Source organism: Thyridium curvatum (assembly GCF_004353045.1).
Source record: "Thyridium curvatum strain D216 chromosome Unknown NODE_90_length_160628_cov_78.948000, whole genome shotgun sequence".
Taxonomy (NCBI): domain Eukaryota; kingdom Fungi; phylum Ascomycota; class Sordariomycetes; order Thyridiales; family Thyridiaceae; genus Thyridium; species Thyridium curvatum.
In genome coordinates this window covers 23,503-51,258 of record NW_022156845.1, presented here as the reverse complement: position 1 = coordinate 51,258, position 27,756 = coordinate 23,503, and the positions used below count along the sequence as shown (strand labels likewise).

The 27,756-nt window shown below is 53.7% G+C and overlaps 5 protein-coding genes across 5 annotated transcripts; 1 reads left to right on the top strand and 4 right to left on the bottom strand.

Annotated features, from left to right (window-relative positions):
* Positions 1-1,607: 1,607 nt before the first annotated feature.
* E0L32_010744 (uncharacterized protein) lies at positions 1,608-5,976 on the bottom strand (the record flags this gene model as incomplete). Its single annotated transcript, XM_031133396.1, has 7 exons — positions 1,608-1,869; positions 1,988-3,450; positions 3,545-4,125; positions 4,409-4,420; positions 4,473-4,938; positions 5,420-5,567; positions 5,831-5,976. 7 exons carry the CDS (start codon positions 5,974-5,976, stop codon positions 1,608-1,610), a joined length of 3,078 nt encoding a protein of 1,025 aa, XP_030989033.1.
* Positions 5,977-8,996: 3,020 nt separating this feature from the next.
* Positions 8,997-10,313, bottom strand: E0L32_010743 (uncharacterized protein; the record flags this gene model as incomplete). The annotated part of the gene is made up of 2 exons (XM_031133394.1): positions 8,997-9,338; positions 9,417-10,313. 2 exons carry the CDS (start codon positions 10,311-10,313, stop codon positions 8,997-8,999), a joined length of 1,239 nt encoding a protein of 412 aa, XP_030989032.1.
* A 3,466-nt stretch (positions 10,314-13,779) lies between these two features.
* On the bottom strand, positions 13,780-14,343 carry E0L32_010742 (uncharacterized protein; the record flags this gene model as incomplete). Its single annotated transcript, XM_031133393.1, has 1 exon — positions 13,780-14,343. One exon carries the CDS (start codon positions 14,341-14,343, stop codon positions 13,780-13,782), a length of 564 nt encoding a protein of 187 aa, XP_030989031.1.
* A 570-nt stretch (positions 14,344-14,913) lies between these two features.
* On the bottom strand, positions 14,914-16,775 carry E0L32_010741 (uncharacterized protein; the record flags this gene model as incomplete). The annotated part of the gene is made up of 3 exons (XM_031133392.1): positions 14,914-15,393; positions 15,449-16,429; positions 16,752-16,775. 3 exons carry the CDS (start codon positions 16,773-16,775, stop codon positions 14,914-14,916), a joined length of 1,485 nt encoding a protein of 494 aa, XP_030989030.1.
* Positions 16,776-17,562: 787 nt separating this feature from the next.
* Positions 17,563-27,375, top strand: E0L32_010740 (uncharacterized protein; the record flags this gene model as incomplete). Its single annotated transcript, XM_031133391.1, has 3 exons — positions 17,563-17,648; positions 17,699-17,734; positions 17,796-27,375. The coding sequence occupies 3 exons, from the start codon at positions 17,563-17,565 to the stop codon at positions 27,373-27,375; spliced, it is 9,702 nt and encodes a 3,233-aa protein (XP_030989029.1).
* Between the last annotated feature and the right edge of the window lie 381 nt (positions 27,376-27,756).

Genomic DNA, 27,756 nt, shown 5'->3' with positions numbered 1-27,756 from the left:
AAAATGCTACGAATTAACACCCATGTCCCGGAAATGTGTGGTTTTGAATATAGCGTTTGTACATGTAAAAGTTATATATACGAATGTGTATATATATAGATAGTAAGGGGAAGTTGAAATGCCAGCTTTGATCCATTCAGAAATCCCACCAATACCTTCATGCATACTTTGCCGTGCATGTCTCTTCCAAGTCCTCTCCACCAAATGCGACCTGGTTTAAGTCCGTTTCGTGACGATAGCAATTTTCCGTGTAGGCTGATGATGGAAGACGGGATCAGGAAAAGGGATGGAAAAAAAAAAAAAAAAGGACGTCGTAAAGTCTCCCCAGTAGCTGCGCCAGATGTCCCCCCGGTTGCAGGTATCCGCAAGAAAAACAGACTGCGATGCTTTGCCCCCGAGTCCCAGGAACGAAAATCAACATGACAAAGACTCTCGTAAGAGCAAAAGTCTGGTATCTTCCCCGTTAAAAGACATGCATGCAATAAGGCCCAAAGAGGAAAGACGTACACTCCAAAACAAAACCAGCATCCAGAAACAAGGCCTGCTTGGATCGTCCAAGTTTAGAGATGAAATCGACAAAGAACGCCACTCAATAGGCAGTACTTGTACAAGTACTAGCTGTAGTTACCCTTGTATCCATCCAAAGACTAGGCTCGGCCGGCTGGCCACTTCATCAAACAAAACGTGCTGAATGGATCCCTCGGACCAGGTTCAAACGACGACGGTGCGGTGCAGCGACACGCGATGGCTCGGAGACTGAGGCAAGGATAATTTGGTGGGGTCCCTCTAAAATGGGAGTGGAGGCGACCTTCGGCTGGGCGGACCGACGAGCCTGGGATGGAGTCCTCGAGAGAGCTTGGGTGCGCCCAATGAGGGGCCCCACGCAGGTGACTGGATGGTAAAGGATGGTCATCCCCTTCCAGAGAGCGCTGCCCACCCCAGCAAATCTGCTCCGCTGTACCCCAGATGTCTCATGGCGTCGCGATAGCTGTCTTCCCCCTGCACAATGTACCCCCCAGTAGGTTGCAGCAATGCGGGAATCTGCAGGCTTGGTAGATGTCGACAAGTCGAACGTTCGTCCGGAAAGTGTCCGTACACTCGTAGTATCTTCCAGCATGGCGATCTAGACAACCCCGGAACTCTTGCCAGGCCATGCGCCAATCCCTCCCATCGGCCAATGGAAGTCGCCGCCCCTCCATCTCATAGGCGATGTGGCCACGGTTGAATCAATTGGATCGTCAAGCAGGCCACGAACATGGGAAGAAATCCGGAAGGTGATCATCTGGGGTGCAACAGCAAGCCCTCGATGGCAAATGCTGCTACAAGGGTTTGCGATGGTCAATGTTGCGACCCATGACCAAGCGCATGATGATAGCTGGGAAATCTCCACACGTGAATTTGCAGATTCTAGCGAGCTGTCAGACAGTAGTCACAGTCGTCCAACAGCTGCAGAGAGCCATGCGACGGACTGGCGAAGCTGCATGGCACCCATGGTCGGCGATCGCGGTGCTGCAGATGGCTGATGTCGTTCCTGGTGGTTGAACCTGCGGTCAATTTTGCCGAACGGATGCTGCAGGCTCGGATCCGTAAGGCCGGACATGGCCTTTTCAGCCACTGAGAAAGGTCCGCCTCCTCACCTCGGCCTCCTTGATAATCTCTGCGGCCAGGCTAAGGCTGGGCGCTAGCACCGCGTACCGCTCGATTTCCAGCACGACGTCGTTGATGATCTGGTCGATCGCTTCCCGGTGAGGCACCAGGGTCAGAAGAATGCTGGACAGGGACGGCGACATGGTCGCGCCCATGACGAGCAGCGTCTGCGACACGATGGAGAGCGCGCCTTGCCAAAGGTAGGGCATATGTCCGGCGTGACTACGGCGAATTGTTAGATTGACGGGATAATCAAGACCGAAAGGTATTGAGACAAGGCGGCGTGGCACGCCGACCAATGAGGGGCTGCATGAAACGGGATTGTGAATCGATTACTTACTGGGCGGCAATGTGCTCTAATTGCCGGATTGAGGCTTCGAGGCACTTGTGGCAGCTGTCCCGCACCGAGGGGTCCAACACTGCTTGTTCGTTGTCCAGCACTGCCAGAATGTAAGGCCGGTAGATAATTGTCCTGCACGCAAAGAACCGTAGCCGCAAGACCGTCTGAACGGGGTCTGGCAAGGGTGTGCGTGTGAAGGGGAACTGTAGCGGCATGGGCAGACTCTCGTACCACTGTGTGAGCTGAAAGTCCAGCTCGGCCACGACGGGCTCGAGGCTGGTTGTCGACGCCATGGAATCCTTGGAGTATATCAGCTGGCTCACCCTGTTCAGCAACCTTCTCAAGGCAATTTCCGCCAGGAAATACCAAAGGTCGTCTCGGCCAACTGCCTCTTGCTCGTCTCCTTCAAATCCTCCCGGGAGGCCGACATTCTCTTCGAACTGCACCACGCCAGAGTGTGGCAGGTCAAGCTCGGCCAGCAGATCACTCTCAAACAGCAAGGCGTTCCAGTAGATGCGCTCGGTAAGCTCCCGTTGGTCTTGAGGCACGCGGTTGGGCGTCATGAGCAGAAGCTGTAGCTTCGTGCTGGTAGAACAGATCAGGTTCCATGCCTCGAGCGGACGCACCAGGTAGAAGAGGTATGCAGCTGCTAGAAGGTGGCATTGCGCAGCTAGGACGCTGTTGGAGGTCATCATCCCGGGAAGTAAGGACCACGCCGCAGTGAAGTACTGTAGACCCGGGGGATCCTCCTGGGGCACAATCCTAGATATACTGCCTCTGAGGCTAGCCTGGCCGAGAGAAAGAACCAGGAGAACGATACAGCTCTCGGGACCCTCGCGGAAGCCGTTTGATAAGGCAATGCGGTAATGGCTTCTCCACGTGTAGGGGTTGATGCAGGCATACCAGATATTGACGCGTTCGAAATACGCCTCGATGAAGGCGGTGGTGTTGGAAAGGTCGACACAAGGCGTCTTGGTGAGCGAATGGAGAGGTTCCCTCGCCATCTCCATCTGAAGGAGGATCTGTGGATCATAAGGCCGAGAGACGAGATCCCTGATGAGCGGCCATTGGAGCAGATGCAGGGCTGCGTTAGTATGTATCTTGGGCATCGTTGAGATGTTCGTATTGTTGCCGCTCGTCCATGTGCCGATCCCGCCTGCTGGAATGATCGAGACAAAATTGGCAGATGGCCCGGGCAGGATGTTGTCTCCTCCGCTCAGCGCCGTCCCATTACTCATGTTGGGGGAATCATGAGGAACTGCCAAACCATGGGGGTGGGTGGCTGCCATGTTCATCTGCAGCAGACTCTCAATGCGGTTCAGACGTTCCAGGATGAGCTTGTCTCCAGCATCAAGCTTGATGCCGGGTTCCCGGTAGATGCATTCGGCGCCGAGTTCCGTGCAGAGCTTGCATTTTGGCTTGGTGCCATCACACCGAGACTTGCGGGACCGGCATACCTCACACTGCAGTTTCGTGTCAGCAATTGGTCGTCGTCAAGTGATATGGAATGAGGGGCGGTCAAATGAAGATAGGAAAAGAAATCGACCAGGTACATACAGCTATCGTCGCTCGCCTCCGCGGATAGTCGACGCCCGCATCCGTGTTTCGCCGCTTCAGAGGGTTCGAGCCCTCGTCGCTCGTAGGGGCTTCCAGCTTCTGCATCCCGTTCGGAGCCGGCTCCGGCCGGTTGTCTGAAGACTGCGACAAGTTGCGCGCTTTCTGCGCAGCGCCGAGGATGCCCTCTCTACTAAAGCTCGGGGCGCGCTGGGATTTGACCGAATTTGGTGATTTGATTGTGCCGGTTCCATTCGTGGAGGAAGCCGCCATTGGAGGGGGGACCTCTATCGAGAAGTCGCGGGAGGGCAGAGGGAAGCCTCGAGCGACGGTCGCCGTGCCAGTCCCCGACGCCGAGCGAGGGGAATCGCCCGTCGAGGACGGCGCCATGTAGCAAGCCTGCACGCGGAGCAAAAGCGCGGAGGTGGCAGGCGATTGCGGAGGCTGCGGTGGCACAGAGTGCGGCTGTTCCGCGAACAGCGGGAGGTCCGAAGAGCTCGCCGTGGCCGCAGTGTCGAACGAGAGACTGCCTAGGGCAATGTACGTTGGGTGGTTCGCTGCAGCTGAGCGGTTCCAGCTGCTGACTAGGCGTAGGTTAGTGTCAGCGTTGAGCCGTTCGTCGTCGTGTCACAGTGACGCTGTGTGTCGAAGATCCGGACGTGTCAGGACGAAGACTGGCGACTGCTGGACGGTGGTCATGAGCAGAGAGAAAAAGGGTCGTGCTCTGCAAGGCACGGTGGGGTCCCTATTCTGTTTTAAAAGAGGCCGTTCTCTTTTCTACTTACAGAAAGGAATCCCGGAGGCAGAGGTCAGTCAGTCAGTTGCAAAAGAAGTATGGGCATAGCGGAGCAACGAGGTGGAACCCACATGGCCCATAGTCTGGGGTACAAGTTAGGTACGAGAGGTACTTCACAGGCCTTGATGCAACTACAATACAAGAACGGCGGCCAAGGATGTCCGCCCAGGATCACGGCGGGGGACAGGGGTCCCGGGATGGTGGGTGGCCGGGGGGGAAGCGACATGGAAGGGGGGTGGGAGAAAGTGGAAAGGAAAGCCTTTTCGAGACGTGCTGGGGTGAGGGTGGTGGTGTCAAAGTGGTGACCCTTCTTCGACAAGCCTGCGAGATTGGATTGCTGCTTGGCTACTGCAGGACGTGGAGTCGTTGGAGGAGCACGCACGCGCTGGAGCAGATCTCCTCCTGCATTTGGGACTTTGACAGTCGAGCGGGGAGTGTGGACGCCGGGACCCAAGACGTGCCATCCCATCCCATCCCATCCCATCCCATCCTGGCCCTTGACATTTGACACTTGACATCTTTTGGCTCTCACCCAACGCCTTCTCCTCAACCGGCCGGCCGACCTGCCGCATCGACTATGGGGCACCGGTGGATGGGCGTGCTAAGGCGAGACCAGTCAGACCAGCGTAGCCGTGAACGGTATGGACTGTCACACTCGCCCCATATCGCCAAAATGTACCCGGGGCGGCGTTGCCAGCATCAAATCCCTCCCTCATATCTACTTGTATGTCTGCCACCAGCCATCAGTCCGGCGCTTGTTGCCCAAGTGGGTGGAGATTTGGACGGATGAGAACCGGCGACGAGGTCCGAAACAGACTGCTGCAGGATGCTATACAGCGAAAACTGTCTCCAACTTTGCCTTTCATTCATCAACAGCAAATAGCCACCGCAGAGTTGTCCCTGCCAGCACGGGCAATGAGCTAGGACGCAGGAGATCAAGGGTCCTCCACCCGCGATGCCGCACATCACAGCACGGTGGGCACGGTTTCTGGCCCCCGTGGACACCGGGGAGGGGAGTGGAGAGCAAACCCTATCTTGTCGTTCGCTTGACTTGCGCTCTTTGGTAGGTGGTGACTACAGACCCAGCCTTTTCCCATCTGGACCTTGCACCAGAGGGCCTCGCTCACACCCTGCAGGGCCAATGAGATGTTAAGGCGCCAGATTTGTACCGTGTCTGCCATGCTCGAAGGGCCACTGAAGCCTGCTTGTGACCAGCGCTGGCCAACCTCGCTTCATTCCGTGTCAGTCTTACTCTGTTATCATAGGATCATCTCTTGTCATCTCGCCTGCTCGAGACACTCCATACCACTTGGGAAGCATGTATTTTGTCATCCCGGCTGCCTGGACTGAGGAACCAACATGCCTGCCGAGCCTACGGAGTACATCCAGCCCTGGGCTGGGGGCCAGAAGGGAGGATGCAGCAGCACGACCACATGCTCTAGGCTGGCAGCGGGAGCAAGTGTTATCCTCACAAGGTAAGGGTAAAAGGCTACCTATCTTGGCCATGTTGTGCGGCTCCAAAGCCAATCATAGCTCCTGCATCCACCTTGACCTGCTCCACGATCTCCCTCAGACCAGCGACAAGCTCCGCCGAGTCCCCGAGGCAGTGGCCGAGTCTTGTCGCGAGTCCATTTAGCATAATCTTGCTCCAGTGACAGCACGTAGCCTGCGTGATCTCCGGAAAGCACTCTGTGCCTCGCAAGGGGTGGGGACGCCTCCGCCTTCTCCCTTGCACATCACAACCACACAGCAAAAAGATGAGACGAAAAGAATGCATAAGAGATTTGCGCCTCGTGCCTGCGGGGCCACGCAACAGTGTCTTGACATGTCCGGGTCTACCCCACACGGCCACACGGGGAACTCGCACATCAAGCACATTAACACGTTGATAGAATGCCTGTTATGGCTCGGGATACGACTGCATTGATCTCCAACGTTATGACCAAGAGCACCTTGGATTAGTATCCGACAATAAGGTCAGAATACGCGGGGCTTGCGACGAAAACAGCATCCATGCCGCCGCGAATGGACAGTGAGACCCCACGGGAGCCATGGCAGCTGACGTCCAGCTCTCTGGTCTTGACGGTTCGATATGAGCACGTAGCACGCGGGTCTGCTGGTTGACTCGCGGGCTGCAGAAGCGAGATCCTACGACTACCTACCTTAACGGCGAAGGGCCTCGAGCTGTAGCTGAGTAGCTGCTGCGGATAGTATCCAGGTCTTCAGCGGGAAGCTATTTCGGGCAGCTACCGTGCTCCAAGCAGGGAGTTCAGGCAGGCTATATTGCCCGAAAATGCTACCTCGTTAGGATAGATGCCACTTTCGGCAAGGTGATCTATCAACGTCCTGCACTGCATGCCGCCCAATTCGAGACAGATCTCTGTTTCTGACCCTCTCTCCTGCTGAGGTGTCCGCTGTCCAAGTCGCTCCCTTACTGCTTGGACCAGAAACCCCCACACCACTGTGTCTGTCTGGTACAAGTAGAGATTGATGAGTGACTGACTTGATGCTGCAAATCCCCGTCATCCAGTCCGGAACGGCACGGCACGGCACCTGGGCACCATCACTGATCTTCGATTGCGATGCCCTGTGCTACGTTATGTCCAGCTTTGCCGGCTGCCGCCTTCCAGAAGACCCACGGTTGCGCACAGACGAAAGACCTCTACAAGTAAAGCCTAGCTGTTGTCAGCCAGAAAGGCTAACCCAAACGAGCCTCTATCATCTCATAACTGGGTGACTGAAACCGGCCCGGATCCTTGGGAGAAATTGAAAGGCAGACGGTTGTCCACTACGAGACGACCCGTAGGATGCTTGGAGTGCGCAGAGCCCCATGAGCCGGGAGCATTCCTGGATCCACGGAGAAATAGCTATGGCATGCTGGCTGGCGGTACTCCGTAATCAATTTGATTGCAGAAAGGGCACTAGGCGCGCAGAGATCATGATGGGCCCATTCTCTTAAACCCTGCGAGGTCCTGTGCCCTCACTCCACTCGCCAAACCTGTAACTGTAGTTGAACGTTAGCGTGTAGCATGTGTGCAGCACTCAAGCTCGGCTGGTGAACGGTACTCAGTTCAGACGAAGATTCCTATCCTCGCGTGTTCACGGTCTGGGCCCTCCCCCACCTCTTCAGCGCAGACTTTGAGAGATCTGGTGGTAAATTTAGCTCTGTGACATATCAGACAAGTCCGCTTTGCAAGAGGCTCGAATCCCTCTTCCGGCACAGACTCCCCGAGGTTCAGCAGGGATTGTTGCCGTGTTGACACTCCCTGACTATTTCGTCCGAGCATGGATCATGAGGATCGAAGCAACCCTGGTTCGCCGTACATGAAAACAGATTGCCGGTACTCTCCCCACCTCACGATCTAGACCACAGCCCTGCCTCGACGTGACGGGTCTGATACCTAGTGTTATGTTACCGAGGTTGAGACCGCCTGATGCTACCTGCCACGGTACCCTATCCCTGCTCTGTCGACCGTCTGAAAGCTCGGACAGCTTTGAAAGTACTCTCTACTTTACTAGAGCCCTATTTGGCCTGTTGGTGAGCTGGGTACTTCCTCGAAGGAGACTCTTCGATTCAGATCGTGGGTGGGACTAACATGGTCAGTGAAGACGGATAGTCACGGCAATGGATACTTGGGTTACACGACGTGCCGTGTAGGAGGTCCCATCCATCCACCATCACTGGTCTCGGCGGCACACTCCTGCATCAATCTATGAGCTCTTGGCTGACGAGGTTATCGGCCATGTCTTCTTTCTCGTCTCTCCATGATCCTCCTTCGAAGATTGGTATAATTAAGGATTTCCAGTAATTCCCTTACTACCCTGCCCCATTGGCATCCATGGCCCCATTGCTGGAAACCAAGTCGAGTAGAGTGAAGTGCGGGAGACATCACATAACTGTTCTGCCGTCTAAAAATAACCAGTATCTATATTAACGACGAGACCAGGCTTCTTCAGCGGCAGGCCTGGTCAAGTGACACATGGCAGGGTCGCTGGCAATCACAGTCACAGATTGAAGTTGCATCTCCTAGTGTCTACAATGGATCTCATCCATGGAGGTCTTTTGAGGGTCAAATACTACACGCACATGAGGCTCTTCTCCACATCCCGGCCGGGGAAGTTGAAAATCGGTTGCATCCGCGGGCGGAGGGGAGGTGGGCTTACTCCCCGTCGTTACCGAGCCTACGTTCCCCTCCCCAGAAACCGACCCTTTCTTTCCCCAATAGCGTCACGACCTTTTTCAAGCACTGGTGATGAACTGCTAGTTTCTAGCAGGGGAAAGTCGGTTGACTTCGCTTACCTGTCACGAGGCCTCTCATGCAGCTTCATCGTGGCAAATCATCGCTCATTATGGCCTGGTTGGGGTTGAAATCGCCACCAAATATATTACCCCGATCCACCTCACGAAGATGACAACAACTTACACATGGCGCTTCGCCTGCGGAGAAGGACAACTTTGGTGGAGCTTCTGGATATTGCAGTGTGCGTCTTGCTTTGTACAGCGGTGTACCTCCATGCTTAAGCGTCTGTGTATACATGTAACTGAGAGTGTCTCGAACCCCACGATCCCCCCCCCTCACTCATGTCCAACGGAGAAGTGGCACGGTAGATGAACGGGTTCCACGGTACCTCTCGAGGTCGAATTGCGGAAGATTCATGTTACTCATCAAAGATGACGAAGGTCACTTCACCGTCCAACTTGATTTGCGCAACAATGTCCCCAAGCCTGCCTGTGGCAACGTCCCGTTTCATGATAACCACTCGGAAATCCTGCTGCAGACCAACAGCAACAAGAGTCCCAGCCTTGTTCATGGAAAAGTGGCGCGGCACCATGCCGCCCGCAGGGACAGTCTGTACCAAGGAAAGAGCACCAGTCTCCTGCTGAACCTCAAAGTTAAAGATGGGATCAGACGGGATCGCTGTCTCGTTCTTGGGATCAAAATTGGGAATGGATAGCGTGCCTTCGAGGCGAGACGACACTACCAGGTACTTGTTGTCGGGCTTTGAGGGAACGGTCAGTAAGGAACGGTACCGAGCTTGGCCCTACTTCCAGTTCAGAGCTATTGCTAATCAACTCACAGAAAAGACAAGTTCGGCTGCAGCAGCGCCCTTGGGCGCCGTGTTCCCTTCGCCATGCGTGCTGGTCACATAGACTTGGTTCAAGACAAGGCCAGCGTTGTTTGCCTGGTAGATTACTTCGAAAACGGTGACAGTGTTCCCCAGCTCGCTGGCCAGATACGCAAGAGTTTTCCCCTCGGTAACATGGAAGACAAGGTGGCGCGGCCCGCTGCCCGCAGGAGTAGCGTGGGGTGTAAGAGTGGTCAACTTGAGAGTGGTCCGGTCGATGGCGAAGATGCGGATCAGGTCAGCGCCCAGATCCGGTACCAAGATGAAGTTCCCAGTGGGATCGACCACCGCCTCGTGAGGATGGGGAGCATTCTGGGGATTGGGGCCGGGCTTCTCGAGCTGCCATGTCCACGATTCGAGTTGCTGGAGCGAGGCGGGATTGGCAATTGAGTAGGTGCTCATGGCGGACCCTGAATAATGGGCGACCACCATGCCCTTGCCTCCATCGCCGTAGATGGACGCGTGAACGGCCCCATATGGCGTGACGACCTGACTCAGCGGGGTCAGACTGCCATCTTTACTGGTCTGGAAGGAAGTGAGCGAGCCGTTAGGAGTTCCGAACCCCTGGTTGGTGCAATACATCAACGAGTTATCGTGGTTAAAGGTCAACCATGACGGTTTCCCGCCGCACTGGTCCGTGGTAGCCACGGCCCGCAAACTGGCGGCGCCATTGCAGCCCGGGGCCGGCAATGTCAGATTCAACGTGTGGACAATGCCGGAGTATGACGTGGCATAAAGCAGATACGAATCCATGGCCGAAGATTGACTGCGGGACAGCACATCGTTGTGAGGAATGGCCTCGGCAAGGAGGAAGCACAACCCCGTAGCAATTAAAGACTTGGACAACATGACAGGCTTATCTAACAACGTGTTAAAATGCGTAAATCAGTAAACAGATAGTATGACCAACCTCTCCTCGTAAGTCGAACCTAGCTTGTCTCTTAAAAGGAAGCAACGCGTCTCCATATCTGGCCCATCCCGGGCACAACAGCTCATTTCCGTGAAGCTTGAGGCTCGTAGGATTGATATCCGTTATGGCATTCCGAGAAGGCCAGCTACATTTCCGTCTTCCCTGACCCAAACAGGATGAGCCATCCTGTGGCACAGCGACGTGCCTCAAAGCTGCAGCCGGTCCCCGCACCCCGCACTGATCCCGCACCTTGGACTCTCTCTATCCCACATTGTCATGGATCAGGGCTTTTGACGGAAGTTGAGCTGAGGTCTGTCATCTCTCTTGTTCCCTAGAACAGTACCGATTAGTGGCCATCATATGTAGAGAAAACGCCATTGAGGCGGAAATGTCATTCAGTAGGCTCTATGCTGTCACGACAGCCGAAGATCCCGACTTTGGCATACGCCTTGAAGCATGACCGAATTGGGTTGCCGCTCCTGGCTAACAAGTAGAGGCAGAGTGCTGCTTGTTCATAGGCGGGTCGAAGTCTATCATGAGTTGATATATATAGTCAACTCTGAAAGACCGGCTGCAGGGTCTTGATGGCCTCACGATCTGTAGTTATCACCCATCAAGTTATCCCAAGACATCTCTAGCAGCCTGGGTAGCTGATCCAACCGTTTCCGCAATTTACAACGTTGCTTCGTTCCTTCTTAGGCCAAGGCCAAGCCCACACCGTTACTACACCGTTACCCAAGCTTGTGCAGTTTTCTTCTTCAAGTGACTATCGGGGCCCGTAGGTCAATGTTCCAATTACTAGTCAGCGCTCCAGCACTGGACGTCTTGGCTGGCGGAGATTGTCCTTCGAGTGCGGAGAAGGTGGGGAAGGTTGGGGCATCGGCCGAGAGAAAGTCTCCTTTCGCTCCAGCTTCCCCGAGAAAGCTAACCTCAGTGTTGCGTAGGCCACGTGTGAGAGCCGTTCGCGGGCTCAGGGGGCGAGTATGATCACATGCAAGCGGCGGCATGGCAGAGCAAACGGGCCAGATCATCGGCCGCCCTCCTCCTCTAGATGCCATGAGAGAATACCCAGGCTCTGAAAGGGTTGGGCCATGGCCATTCGTCGAGGCGTCGGGCCTTGGGTTTTAAGCGACAGGGTCTCAACCATGGTACTGCCCCTTGCCCAGCCTGCAGCTTTCCAACCTGGTCGCTTCTCACTACCACCACGAAGACTTGGTTGGAGGCAAGCCACCACATCAAAGTTTGCACCTCCTCTCATCTGGTTTTAATTAATCAGAGCCCTTCCAATCCCCACCAGAGCCTCGCAACCAGTCTTATCCACTGGCTCGGACACTTTTGGGTGGTCTGATGGCCAGCCAGTCAAATCCGCGTCCATCTTCTAGTCGCCAGTTAAGAGACAGCTTCTTGTCGCTAGGATTCTCCTCGAGGCGGAGCAATTATCAAGGTTTTCACGGGCTTGACCGAGGCATGACCAGGTTGGGAGACCGGTCATGAGATAGGCTCCCACTCTTCCTTACTTAGGAGCTCCCTACAGAGGCCCTTCGTCTCATTCACGGCCAACCATGGCTCTCTTCGGGTCCCGCCCGGGTTCCGAGGATGGTGTAGCTTCATCTTGCTCTCCGATCGGAGTGGCACGGACGTCTTGTTCGTTTGGGGACCTCTTATAACTGTTGGCTTTGGAGCACCCAACAGCTCCAAAGCGGAACATTTCGAATGCAGGTTGGTCTCAGTCCTCGAAAGCGGTCCTACTCCGCCCTCCTACGGAACACTCCGGGGGTTTCTGGCAAGTTGAAGCGAGGGTGGACAAGCCCTTGATTTTGGATGCATGGGTGATTGATCGGCTCGAATATTATGTACCAGCTCTGTTATTCGTGACAACCGTAGCCTGGCAATTCCGTTCAAAGCTCCTTCTTGGATCGAGTGAGCGATACAGGGTCAGCACTCTTTATGGAGGCACGCTGATGGCTGGCTAGGCTGGTGTTATGAACTCTCAGAGATGCATCAGTTTGACGTATTGCTTCCCGAACTCGAGGAGCCTTGATCTCGTCTATGGCTCGGACAGTAATCGATGGCCGAGATCCATTAATCCGGACCATGTCTATGGCCCGATCAGCCACCTCAAACCCCGAACTCCGACCTTACTCGCCCTTCAATTTCCAACCATGAAGCTTAACTCTCGTCAAGACTGTGAGTCCCACCTTTGACTTATCAGGTTGAGTACACATGATCGACGGCTCTGCACGTCTCAACAGTCACTACGATACACACAGACACTAGGGTGGGATCAGATGCATGCACATTATGCCAAATTATGCGTCTTGTGTCTTATCCCGTCAGCTTCTCCAGGCGTCAAGGACTGCCCAAAAAGTGTTCTCAGGCCCATTTTAGTCTTAGCGTTCTGCATGCCGCTCGTTTTGTTCAGAAGTCATATCGATGCATGCCCGATGTGACTATTAACATCACGTCTTAAGGTTGAATACCGGGCGCCCTCAGACGTGACGCGTCTGTCAAGAGCCTCGTATTCCCTGACAGACAGTGTCCCTTGGAAACCCTATCCTTCTCTGTTGCAATCGCGCTTTGGACTACATGATAATATGCTGTCTAAGACACAGCCAGGCCGTGATGCTCAGTGCTACATGACCCCGGGGTACAATTCCTTTCACTGCACCTTCGCGGAAGCTTGATTTGGACCATGTGTCAGGGTAGTAGCCAACTTGAGGCTGGTGGTGATGTCGTATTCTCCCGGTTCCGGCAAAATTCAGTAGTGCAACATCCAACCCAAACGGTGGCGAGCATCGCGTAGCTACCGTTCCACCTGCAGGTTAAGAGTAACCGATGCCAAATATGAGCTTTGTTCTAGTAGGCTCATAGTCCTCAAGGGCAACCAAAATACTCCTTTCGGGCCTCCAAAAGTACAACTCTCCCTGCCAGTTCATCATCTGGAGGTCAGTGTACTCGGTACCAACCAAGATGGACATCGACAATTTGAGCTGTCCATGTATCGTCTGGCAATGGGATAGTGCTGATCCTGGATAGTCGTTAAGCGAGACCCGACTTTCTGACGGAATCTTGCCGAAATAGCAAGGCCAACAGCAGTAGGCAAAGAAGACAGATCTGGCCAACTCTAGGCTTGTACAGCTTTGGAATTTGGCTCTGTGTATTCTCCGCAGAATGCTACCTGCGCCGGGGGTTAGAAGCCGCGATGCTAATGTAGCACCACTAATGGACATCTACCGGGCTGTCAACCTCACGATGGTGTTCCCTCTTATGGCAACTTTTGTGCAGGAACGGCAGGACTATGTCTTTTTTTGAAGGCTATGACCACTTTAAGGCTGTTCGTCGAGGCCCTATTGCTTGTACCTTGTATGTACCTAAAAGTCTCGTTGTTGGGTGATTCGCAATGGACTATTTCTCTTCGTCTTCTTCGTCGTCATGTATCCCAGCTAGCTTGACGCCGAGCACATATCTGCAAACCCCACTAGCCGTCTTCTTGACCCAGTCAAGCTCATCGTTGAGATCACCCTCCTTTGGCTTCTCGAAGACCAGTCCTGTAATTCTCCCAACGGCGTCATCGAGGCTGTTTCCAGCCGTGAACATGGTGTTGACTTGGAACACCACATCAATGCAGCTCATCCCTGTCCAGCTCCGGATCATGTGCACAACGCCCATCTTCTCGTCAGGCTTGAGATCAGCCCCCTGTGCCAACGGAGTTACAGGGAATGTCGTGTAGATGAACCACTTGTCATCCATATCCTGAGGCATGAACCCCAGGAGAAGGCGGTTTAGCACTCTTCTCGATAACGGCACATCCCATGGTGCCGAGGTAGGATTCTCGAACGGCTTGACGTCCCAGTCCATCACTCCCACCGGGTCCTGGGGCGCATCGCCGCCCGGCTGGCCGTAGATGGCGTGATGCAAAGCGCTGACTTGCTTGACACCAGTGTCATCGCCGTCTGCCTTGTCACTCATCGCTATCAAGTGGATTGATAAAACGCGCGCAAACCTTGCCTTGCTCGTGGTTTGCTAAACCAAAGGGACTCGAATGATATTTGCGCGACGGAGGGAAAGGGTTGAGACCAATAGTAGTTCAACTTAGTAGAATGGACATTGTTTGAGATGAATGTGGAATGTCTGACATTCGGTATTTGAGAGAATCCTAGGAGTGGAGTACTGCTGACAGGTCCGCAGTTGTGGCCAGTGATTAACCATTCATAGATGACCTTGAGATGAAATTAGCAATGCATTGTAGACAACAGCTTCTTCTTATGGACGGACTGATGCAGATCCATCTGACGTGCAGAACGGATACTATTCGCCAGGTAGGCATCTATCACTAGGACATCAAAGTACAAAAGCTCGAGACTGGTATCTTTCTATGGATGTATTCGCCTTGCTAAAACCGCAAGTATGAATGTCTTCAAGCTACTAGGGACCACTGAACTACATGGGCTTGTTGCTGCCGCCAACTCCGGGTTGCGATGCGATGCCCTATGCGTGTATGTGCCAAAGCGGGTATCAAAATAATGAAAATGCAAATACTCAAAGATGCTTGGCTCGTGCTGAAGACTCTCCCCCGCCCCAGACGTTTCGAAACTCTTCTTCCTCATCGACATCGTATCTCGGCGACACATTGACCGGCGTGACATCGTGCTCCTTCCACTGGCGAGTCTCCTCCATTCCTGGGCTCGAAACATTCTCGTGCACTGATGGTTCAGGCGACTTACCCTTCGAGACGTCAAAGTCTATCTCTGACAGGTCGGGCTTGTCATCTACTTGCAACCCCGGCCGGAGCGTTCCTCCCGGGGATCTCGGTGGTCCCGCCGAGGTAGACCCACGCTCCTTCTGTTTGCCTTTCTTGGAGGGTTTGACGGCTTGGCCCTCTGCCGAGCGCTGTCCACCCTCGTCCATGCGAGTTGAAGCAGGAAAGTATGAGCCGGATGCTCGCGAGGAAGACTGGTAAGAACTGGGGCGCGGCGTCCATCGTTCTCTTGATGCATCATTTGCTGGGATAACCGGATACTAATATGGTCAGCGGCTGGGGAAAGCAATGGAGAGGGCTTGAAGGTATTCTTACATTCCAGTCGCCATACTCCAATTTTCTTGCGTTTTCGTAGAGATTCTCGTCATCCTGGTCCAGTTGTGTCTCCTCAAGTGCTCCGTTACTTTGCTGAGAATTGGCACGGCTGGGACCCCCTCGAGATCCAAGCAACGGAGTATATGGATTGATCTCGGCGTTGATTTCATCAGGTTTCGGTATCCAATACTTTCCCTTGCCTCCCCTTTCGTACCTCATACCCGCCTGCACTCTTGCCAGCCGGGATTTTGAAGCCTCGTGCGCCATGATCTTGTCGCCCGAATCAAAGAGGCGGTAGCCATATTTATTGCCAGTGAAGGTCTCCTTGGTGTCCTCGATGAGGTCCCGTGGGCCGAATGCATCTCTGAGAGCATACTTGACTGGCATTCTCGCTGCAGAGACTCGGTTGTCGGCAAAGTCGTGCCACGAGAAAGCGTACCAGTGCGCAATAGCGAAACCTGGCATCTCTATGCAAATCAAGGCATCCTGGATAGCAGCAGCCAGGTTGTCTGGTGTATACCCCTGAACATTATCCGGAATGGCACCAAGCCAGACAAGTATGGACAGGAAAAAGCCTTGCCAATACGAGGCGAAAATGATGAGCTTGATGCAGAGAAACTTGGGGACGGGCCGAAACGGTTTCAAGTCTTCGTGCATGCATACCCAAAAGAGTGCTAGGGAATACAGACTGATTGTGACGCTCGCATTGTACGCCAGGCCACTCCAGAAATAGCCCGAGTTCAATCCGATATAGCCTTCTTGGTAGACGCCTGTGGCCTTCATGATGATGGCCGCCAGAGCCAAGATAGGTTTGAGCCAGGCATATTGCAGAATACCTCGTTTCACACCGAGAAATGTATATGGGTCGGAGATGTCAACCGGAGGGAGGACGTAGTTGAGAGGCCACAGATGATGCACAGGTTCTCGACCATGGGTTGCGATGATGAGGGACCTCTCGCCGCCGAGGTAGTTGATGAGGAGCTGGAAGAACGTGTATATTGTAAAGGCCTACGCCGTCAGCATCTCTTTACAAGGCCGGGACACAAGGGGCTTCACCTCGTATATGTCCCTGATAGGGTCAAGCCAGAAAGCTAACTTGAGCGAGACCATGCTTGCCCATGATGCGATGGAATAGATAGGCACCCTACTGAAATGAGCACGCGAGGTCCTGCCCAGGAAGTGCTTGGAACATACATGAGCAAAATCCGCACCACATATCTCTGCAGAAGTGGCTTCCGATAGTTCTTACTACATCCTTGGGTTAGCCGGGCCTGGAGTTTCTAGGACGTCGCCCAATTCTTACGTCTGAAGCCATATCGACCTGCATCGCCATTTGATTAGTACTCGCGTGCCGAGCTCGGATGCACGTAATACTCACACAATAGACATCAGTGTTGCAAGGAGGGACGCGACACCTGCGACTATGATCGTAGCTGTCGTGAGCTTCTGCCCTGTACCTCCCGCCATCTTTCGGGCGTATCACCTCGAGCAATGTCGAGAGTGGTACCAAAAAAAAAACTTCAGAATTGTCGGGGTCAAGTAGAAGGCATTCCGAGTACAATCTATCGGGACGTCCGTCGTGGGCGAAGAGGTATGGAAGAGGAGAGTGACGTGACGACCCCATGCACACCCAAAAGTTGGAGACAGGTTTGCTTAGTGGGGGCCAACGTCGTGTTTTAGGCTGCCCCGTTCTGGAAATTCCGCTAGACAATCCCAGTATCGGGCCCGGGAAGAGCTACCCATATGCGTGCTGGAGGACTAATAGCTCTCCACGCGTCATTCATGCCCACAGGTGCTACCCCGGCATCGCATGGGTTTGTGCGCCCCTGATTCGCTACCGCATCATGGAGCTCTCGGGAATCGCGACTTGACAAACACTCTATCCAGAAGTAGACAGCAATGAACATTGAACACAGGCAATCGCGCTCGACATCCTCGACGTTCCCGACGAAACATTAACCCGCTGCGTTGAACGACTGCGCAATTCCCAGAGTACCTACTTTCAAGAATGGAACCAACATAGACGTTGATTGATTGGTATTCGAGGCGAGCGTGGTACAGTTCGGGGGGCCATTCTCGAGAGATTGGAATGTTCGGCAACATTCCCAAGCAAAATGGCGAGCGATGAGACTTCACCCGAACTTCAAAGGGGATCGATCTTTCGAATGTATGAAATCCCCTTTCATCCACGAGCTCTCGAGTCAACGAGCTCAAGAGCAACTCGATGCTGATCCAACCTTTCTCTTCTAGCCTCTTCCTCGTCTACATCGTGATCTCTTGTGCCTTGTGAGTCCCCGAAACAGTTTTGTGGGCGGCGTTCGTCCTGGCGGGCACTGATATCCAGCAGGGCCATCTTCTTTCTTCTCTATTTCAACAGAGTCTTTTCGTCGGTCGTATCCTGGGCCATCCGAGGCTGGACGAAGCGCCGCTATGGCATCTACATCGAGATACAGGCGTTGCAGATCTCTTTACTGGGAGGTCGCATATTCTTCACGGGCTTCCGCTATCATGGGAATAACGAGACCATACTCATACAGAACGGACACATCACATGGTCATATTGGTTGCGGAGGGTGAGGCACGTGGAATTGGCAGGCAAGAATGCCGCAGACAAGGAGAGACCTGGAGAGAGCGTAGGAGGCAACGGAAAGGAAGCACGTTTGCCATGCCGCATCAATGTCTCTGTCTCTGGCCTCGAATGGTTCGTCTACAACCGAAGCGCCGCGTATGATACGGTCCTGGCGGGAATGATTAGGGAGGACCCCCCTTTGGACGCCCTTCCCGACCCGGAAATTGATATGCACGCAAAGCTTCGGAAAAGGCGTTCCAATGACGCTGAGAAACCCAACGGCGCCATCTTTGGCGACGGCACAAACCCGACGCCTCACGGGGAGAAGCATCGGCGCCCGTCTCTCTCCTCGGAAGGGGAGCACACCCTGAGCTCACAAGATGGCCGACATCATACTAATTCTGGACCTGAGGCTGAGACTAATGATATTCCCTTGATGCTGCGGCTTTTCCCCATCCATGTCGACTGTCAGAAAGCAGCGCTTGTGATGGGTAATGAGAATACGAAAGGCGTCTTGATTATCAAAACAAAAGGTCTTCGAGGCGAGATCAGTGCTTCTGCGACCGACACTCCTGATCCTTACCGTCAGCTCTTCGATCTCCAGTTCGAAGACCCCGTCGTTGAGATGAGAGACAATGAGGATTTCAGGGAGGAGCAAGCTGATCGTGCCGCTCGAGAGCAACGAATAGCTCGCGAGACCGAGCCTCCTCCTCGCAAATCGTATTTTCGCAGACAGAGGCGGAAGATCTACGGCCAGCTTCGGAACTTGGTTCCATATTGGAGGCGTTCCGTCGAGTCTTTGTCCTCAAGCACAAGTAGTGCGCCTAGAACCGCAGCCACCCAGGTCCCGGGTTCCAATCATTGGCAAGGGCTCTCCCGATATCTCGACGACTACGACCAGGACGAAAGAACTCGGTGGTCTTCTGTTGAGTATGCAGCCCTCAAGACTATCGTGGAAAGCCCCAGGGCTATACTCTCCATCTACTGGGATGCAGCTGGCAAAATTCCTGCACAGAACAGTGCCTCCGGCTCCTCCAAGCATGCAAAGCCCTGCAACATAAACGGCGCCCAGCCTCCCGCTTGGGGCATTCGTTTATCTGTACAGGGAGGTACGGTAAATTATGGCCCATGGGCAGATCGGCACCGGGCAGATCTGCAGCGAGTCTTTTTTCCCGGGCTATGTAAAGATGCCTCACCGGCACAGGAACTTCTCCCTGGGTCATACCGTGTACCTACCAAGTTTGAGCTGTACGTTGAGCTCAGTGAGGAGGTCACACTGCGAGTCCCTACGCGAGAGGTTTCAAAGAACTGGCGATGGAAGGGTCAAGAAGCGGAGAACAAGAACCGCCGTGTTCGCGACAAGAGAAAATCACGAAATCTGTTCAAGAAGTCTGATCCCGCGCCCAATGCTGCTCATCAACGACCTTACGGGTGGCTGGACATCAAGGTGGCGGCCAATGCGACTATCTCATACTCGATGGATATGGTTGCTGGAGCGGAAGGCTATTCGAACAGTCTGAACCTCGATCTTCCAAGTACGGAGATTTCGACCAGTGTCAATCAGCAGCCGCTATGGCGCTCTGGGGCCCAGAATATCTCCTGTGACCTCTCGACACCACTGAAATGGAACGGTCTACGCGAGTGGCATTTCGGAATCGATAGTAAAGATCTCGAGCTGTTCATTTTACGGGATCACGTATTCCTCTTGATCGACCTGGTCGACGACTGGTCAAGCGGGCCGCCAACAGAATACCTCGTTTTTACGCCCTTCAAATATCATCTGGACCTCAAATTGCAGAATATCAGACTTTTCCTCAATGTCAACGACGCCAACATCATCAACGATCCAACGAGCTCGGACGACAATATTTTCGTTGTTATCTCGAGCCCTGTACTGGAGTCCCGGACCTGCATCCCCATCGATCAGTTCCGGCCCCCGAAAAACATGATTCCTTTCGATGTCCGCGCGGAGAAGGCCGAGATAGATCTTCAAGTGCCTCCTTGGAACACTCAACATGCTTTCCTCACGTCGAAACACATAGGCCATCTAGAGAACCTTGTTGTGAGCGGCCAGTACCACTACAATGCGACCACATCGCCCGCAAATACTGATACACTGGTTTTGGACGTGACTGGGCAATCGCCGGAAGCGAACCTCCATGGCTTCGTCGTTCGATACTTTTTGAAAATCAAAGACAATTACTTCGGCGATGACGTCCATTTCAGGACTCTAGATGAGTACCAGGAATTCTTGCGGCTCAAGCAAACCGATCCCGAAGCAGAGGTGGCGAGTCGACCGCCTCACAAAAAGTCCAACGATTTGGATGTTATTCTCAGCATTAGAGCAGATGATCCCAAGATACTGCTCCCGACGAATTTGTACTCGGCCAAGGATCATGTCCAAGGGGATGCTGCGTCGCTTTCCGTCGATCTACGATTTACGAACTACTACATGGATCTTGAGTTGATGGTGAGCCCCTTGAGCTTGTCCTTCGGAAATACTGAGAGGGGGATGGAAACCCCATTCAGTGCGACCTCAAGCACGCAGCTGTTCATTGACGGACTGCGCGTTTACGGGCACCGTGTTTTCGGGCTCCCACCCACTGAGCCGACCTACTTGTGCAACTGGGACCTTGCTGTCGGCGCGGTGACTGGAGAGTGCACCGCCGATTTTCTGAGTGCCTTGGCGAGAGCAGGCCGAGCTTTTGCTTTCACCTTTGATGACGACGAGAATGCACTCATCTCGTACTCGTCCATCGTGTTCTATGACGTGACGTTCCTGCGTGTCTCGGTGGATACGATACAACTCTGGATCCATCTTGGAGAGGCTGCGTTTTTGTGCTCAACAGCCGCCATCGATATCAACTACAACGATTGGGCAAGGACTCATTACTCTAAGCGAGCTAACGTCTCTATCCCAGACCTACAACTTTCATGTGTCAACTCAGAATCGGCGATTAGACACAAAGCTCGAGCACAACATCCTGTCCAGACGGATGCCTTCTTCAAGACCAGCATCCAAATGGCCATGATTGGTAGAAAACTGGAATTTTCCCAAGAACGCAAATTACAGCAGGAGTTGGTTAGACGGCATGACCAGCGAACTCACAGGACGCCGTTCCTCATTCTCCCTGAGCTACTCGACCCTCCGACCCCAATTGCTATTGACCCACCTGCCCAAGCAGCACCTCCTATCCCTCAACCCATCAATTCAACACATTTGGGAGATGAAAGTGTATCAGTGGCCTCCCAAAACGTCTCGGCAAAACGACCGAGGGCACTCCGCCACAAGACCTCGTTCATCTCAATTGCTAGCACGTCAAAAAGCAGCCTTAGACAGACCTATGGCTCGTTTCAACATCGGAGTACGGAGAACACCGAGGACCAGCACACTATCCATGGACGGAGAGGTGACGAAGAGAGAAGCTTTGAATTGGGAACTGGGGTCTCAGGACGCGCACAGCTTTTCGCGATGGACAACGCAACTACCAGGACAATGGAGCGTCGTGATCCAGTCCACAATACCGTTGCTTTCTCGAGTCCCTATTTCGCGCCCTATTTTCCTCTGGAGAATGTTGTACCGGATACTACTGAAGCCACAATGCAAAGCATCGAAAGGGACAGTGGTGAATCCGTGGAGAAGACGACCCCAGGGTTCAACCTCGAAGACATTGATCCAGACCGTCTGGATGAGCACGCCACTTATTCGAGTCTCATTATCGAAATGAACCCCGGAATTACAGGGTTCCTGAACCCGACCTCAGTGACGCATATCGCAAATCTAATCTCGGCGTTGAAACCGTACGAGCCTGACGATGTACTCGATGCCATTCAGCTCGACGCGATGACTGACATCTTTGCTCTGCAAAAGGAGCAAAAGGCGAAGGGCACCGTGAATGATCTTACCCTGAGACTGCCTCAGGTGAACGTCCGCTTTTTGAACTCTTCGGACACAGAGTCCCCTGATCCATGCGAAGAAGAGCAAGACCAGTACGATTTGGCATTGTCTGGGATCGCTTTGGCAACACGCACTGAGAAACAATGGGCCGACGAACATAGGCATGCGTCCAGAAAGTCACGGCAATCTTTTCACTTGAGGGTCGGTTCTGTCATTGTGAAGGCATCGGAACGCTTGTTGAACATGGATAGCCCTCAAGCAGCCTTTACATGTCGACTTGGGGACATCATGGTTTCAATGGGATCGCGAGATCTCACTTATCTCGACGCCGAGATTGGGTACGTTCAAGGACATATGGCGTCTGAGAAGATCGAATATCTTGCGTCACTGATCCATCGGACAAATGTGCTCGCTTCCAACCTGGAGAAAACCTTGTCCGGCACTCTGTCTGAAGGGGGGCGCGTAAACAAGTTCCTCACTTACACACTTGTCAAACAAGGGCAGGAGATTGCGGATCCTAGCTTTCTTGTACGGCCATCGGCGGTGCTCAGATCTGCAACCAAGCATCTGCGGACGTACGACTCTTGGAAATTAGCAATGCGCATTCGTCAACTCTGGGCGGTGGCGAGTGAGTCTAGGAAAGAGCAACTCGTCATGCACTGCCGAGCGCGTGTGCAGAACTCACCGGAGGATGCTCGACAACAGGTGACGGCTGCCTTCCAGCGCTGGAGAAACTGGGATTTGGAAGATCTTTCCAAATCTCTGCTTCTGAACAATGTTTTCGGTAAACTGAAAGGCATGGCAAATGTGGAAACCGATATGCCTCCTTTCATGGCGGTGCTCCGTGTCAAGGAATCTCAACTGGCCCTGGACCCTGGGCCAAAACAGAACGAGATCACCATCCTCGATCTGACCGCTAGATTTCAGAGTAACGCGAGCAATGCCTCGGTCAACACCAGCCCCAGCATTCCCACGGCCGTGCTGAATGTGTATTGCAGCGATGCAACCGTCGGTTTGAACTGGGAACTCTGCGAACTTGTCGACGATGTTTTGAAGCTTTACAAGAGGATGCAGCCGGCGTCAAGCACCGCAACGACTGAAATGCAGCCTGGCAAGGCTACTAAGCCAAAAGAGACCGCGCCTAAAGCACTTCATATCGTTCTAGCTCTCGGCCAGGGCTCAGTGATACTTGACACCATCAACTTGAATGCAAGATCCATGAGCAGTGACCTCAAGATCTCCTTGCTCTTGCAGAACGGCGCCAACAGCGATCAGGTCTCCAACTTGATCATCAGTTGTGATGCCGTTTCTTCTAGGATTAAGAGCCATTCACAAGTGCTGTCCATGTTCCAGTTACGCGGCCCGAGTGTGTTCGTTTCCCACGAGTTGCAGACCTCGGAACGGATACCCACACATACTGTCAAAGCCACAGCAAGTAGCCGGGAACTCACGCTCGCTATTAAGCAAGACCCTTTGATCTTGATGGAGGTCGCCGACTTGCTCATCAAAGACGAGGTGGCACAGCTTTACGCACTCAAGCATGCGCTGCCCTCATCACCAGCGGTGGCAAAGCCAGTCAACAACGGCATTAAGGCGTCGCAGGCCATATACAGAATCAACGCTGCTCTTTTCCTAGACGAATACACCATCAGCATACCACTCCTCCGCTCGCTCGAGTACACAATTTCGGGTGTGGTGGCAAGAGCTTCCATGGCTGCGAATGTTGGCAAGGAGATCATCTTCGACTTTGATGTCAAGGAGAACTCGCACGAAATGGAAATCAGTACAAATAACTCGCGCCGAAGTATCTCTCTTCTGCAGATCCCACCGACCAACGGCAGAGTCACCAGTCGCATGGGCCAGGCTGAACATTCGATCAACATCTTCGCGTCGCTCGAGCTCGTACAGCTTGATGCGTCCGCGGTCTACAGTCTACTTTCAGCTCTGAACCGTCCAGAGATATCCAACGCGATCAACGATGCTCAACACCAAATGAGAGTCATGGAGGAGCATATCTCAGAGATATTCGGCAGTGATCGCCAAGTTCAGCCACAAGCAGCCCAGGCACCTACTAACCCTCTGGTCTACGGCATACACCTGACCTTTGCAGGTCTCCGAATCTTCGGCAACAGCCCTCTGAAGAGTGCGCGAGAGCCCCTGGCATATCTCTCCTTCCGCTTAGATAGCGTGCACCTGGCTGTGTCGAACCGTGTCGAGAACCGTGGTCCAACCCTGGAGAATCCCGAGATCCATGTGAACCTCGGTCAGATCGCGCTCGAGATCCAAAAGGGGACCAGTGAAGTGATGAACACCTGCGGTTCACTAGCGTTTGGCGCTTTGATCACAGCTACGTCGAGGTTGACAGACGATGGCAAAGAGGGGCGACTTTTCAACGTGCGCAGTGACGAGTTCAATGTTGCTCTTTCGCCCCAGACCATTGCGACTGTGGTCGATATCTCGGGCTACATGAGCGACAAAATCAAGGACCTGGACACGTCGAGAGAGCTTGAATACCTGCGAAAGCTAAGACAGTCCAAGCCACGCATAGCGATTAATGATCAAGAGGAGGTGGAGGAACCAGATGTTATTGACTCTTTCCTTTCGTCCATAACATATTCGTTCGAGATTCGAAGTATCCGAACAATCTGGTCCTGTGGCCTTGGTCCAGATTCTGCCGTGGCTGGGCAGGAAGACCTGGTAGTATCTCTACACAGGATCGAGCTCGCCACTCGCACGCGCAATTCTGCTCGGCTCACTATCGAGAATCTGCAGGTTGAGATGGCACCACCTTCACAAGATCGGAAGATCAGGTCTGCAAACTCGGCTCTGCTTCCTGAGGTAATCTTCAACATCGGCTATGTCGCCACTACGGAGACCCGGCGTCTAGCCTTCCAGGCCGTCGGCAAGTCCCTTGATCTCCGCTTGACATCTGGTTTCATCATTCCAGCTGCCAACCTCCGGGACTCGATCAAACTGTCGATCAAGAATGCGCGAACAGCGTCGCAGCACTGGAATCCAAGTGATTTGTCCAAGCCACAAAATCCATCTGCAACGCCAGGGACAGCTAAACCAGATGAAACGAGACAAAAATCAATCTGGGGAAGCCGCAGGACAGAATCTCTGCTCATTGACGCCGATTTCGCTGGTGCTGTCGTACATTTGACCGGAAGGCGAGCGACGGAAGAACACAGCAGTCGGGCATCCGCCCCAGGCCATGGCGGCAAATACGGCCAATTCAGTACAGATGAGTCTGGGAACAGCACCGTGTTGAAGTCGCCTGGCTTGGCCTTCAAGATGGAGTATCGTGACTACGGCAAAGAAGACCCTTCTGTCTACGCCGAAGTCATGCTGGATGCTTCGACCAACATTCTTTATCCTTCAGTCGTTCCGCTGGTCATGGACATCACTTCCAGTATCAAAGAAGTGGTCAGAGACGACGAGTCAGATGAGCCATTGGTGCAACCAAGTCCGATTGAGAAGTCTTCGCAAGGAGATAACATTCTCACAACCGATCCTAGTGCAGTGCTGGGACGCACAAAGCTGAATCTAGGCTTGCGAATCTGCAGACAGGAATTCTCACTCAGCTGCCAGCCCATCGCGCGGGTGGCAGCTACGGCCAGTTTTGACGATGTCTATTTCACAATGAATACTGTGCGCTCCGCTGACCAGGGCAACTTCTTCGCTATTTCAGGGACCTTCAGCAGACTTCAGGCCTCGGTGCAACATGTGTACTCGCGAGAATCGACAGCGAACTTTGACGTGGACTCAATCGTACTCTCCCTGATGAACAGCAAACATGTTAGCGGGACGAGTGGCGTGTCGGCTATCGTCAAGGTCAGTCCTATGAGGATCTCAGTCAATGCTAAGCAGGTCCAAGATTTCCTCCTATTCAGGGAGATTTGGATTCCGCGAGACGTTCGCCACAGCTCCACGGCGCCTGTTGCGAAGCTGGTGAGCGAGACTTCGCAAGGCCACCTCGTCCAGCGTTATCAGCAGGTCGCCGCGACTGCAGCGTTTCCCTGGACAGCCACCATCTCTATTTCAGCGCTGGAAATCAATGTCGATCTTGGACAAGCTATTGGCAAGTCAGTCTTTGCCATTACGGACTTTTGGGTATCTTCCAAGAAGACATCGGACTGGGAACAAAATCTATGCCTTGGCTTCGAGAGGATTGGTATTGACAGCACTGGTCGAATGAGTGGATTCGTTGCCCTTGAAGACTTCAAGCTCAGAACCGTTATCCAGTGGCCTAAACGTGAGGAGGCGCTGAACGAAACCCCGCTCATTCAGGCCTCGCTTGCCTTTAGCCAGCTCAGAGTCAAGATTGCGTTTGACTATCAAGCTTTCCTGGTGGCAGACATCACTTCTATGGAATTCCTCATGTACAACGTTCGCCGGGGCCGAGAAGGGCAAGGCGACCGACTTGTTGCGAGCTTTGAAGGTGACGCAGTTCAAGTCTTTGGCACGACCACGTCCGCGGCGCAAACTGTCGCATTGTACCAGGCCTTCCAGAAGCTGGTACAAGAACGGAAAGCCAACTTTGCGTCGTCACTGAAAGAGATTGAGAAGTTCATGAGAAGAAGAACCTCGACTGCCGCCGAGACCAAGCGTGTCTTGAGCATGGGCCAGGCATCTGATGACGAGGCCCTAGCCAAGTCGCCCATTTCACTCGACACTGACGTGGTTGTGACGCTGAAGGCTCTGAACCTGGGCGTGTTTCCCAACACATTCTTTGACCACCAGGTTTTCAAGATGGAGGCGCTGAATGCGCAAGCGAGGTTCTCGGCAAGCATCGACCAGCGTCGTATCCATAGCACACTCGGGTTGACGCTGGGCCAGCTAAGGATCGGCCTCGCGGGCGTGAGGCATATCGAGGCCCCGAAGAGTCTCAGCGAGTTGACCGTGGAGGATGTGGTGCGTAGCGCGACGGGATCACGAGGAGGGACGATTCTCAAGGTGCCCAAGGTCGAGGCAGTCATGCAGACCTGGCAGACACCAGACTCGAGGAAGATTGACTACATATTCAAGTCGGCATTTGAGGGCAAGGTGGAAGTGGGCTGGAACTATTCCCGCATCAGCTACATCCGAGGGATGTGGGCCAACCATTACAAGATGCTGGAGCAGACCTGGGGCAGACGGCTACCCCTGTCGGCCATCAAGGTGACTGGTGTGCCCGAGCCAAACGAGGAGGGCAAAGACGGCGAGGCAGGGACGTCGCAGACCAAGATCACTGCAGAGGTTCACGTTCCCTTGAGCAAGTATGAGTACCGGGCCCTGGAACCGCCTGTGATCGAAACGCCGCAGCTCAGGGACATGGGCGAGGCAACGCCGCCTTTGGAGTGGATCGGGCTTCACAGAGACCGCTTACCGAACCTGACTCACCAGATCGTGATCGTCTCACTGTTGGAGCTCGCCGGCGAAGTCGAGGACGCCTATTCTAAGATTTTGGGCTCTTCTTGACGAGAAAAATCGAAGGGGCGACAGGTGGCGGAAGCAAGATGACTCACGCGGCGAAGAGTAAAAGCATCAGCATTGATAGGCGTTTGAGCGAGACTGAGCAAGTCACCGGCATATGAGAGGCGTTTCTAGAACATAGCATTTTCATTCTTACAGCATGAGCAAAAGATTAATCCCCACTATCGTGAGAGCTATGCACTGAATGAGTGAAGCCGGGGTGTTGCCTCAGAGACGGAGGCGGAGGCGGAGCTAGAGTTGGAGAGCTTCGGAGAAGTGACGGGAGAAAGTGGGGACACAAGACCCGACTGAACACCACTAAAGCTTGAGCATCACACCGAGTAGTCATTGGCCTGGAGCTCATCCAATGCTGCCTCCATGGAGGGT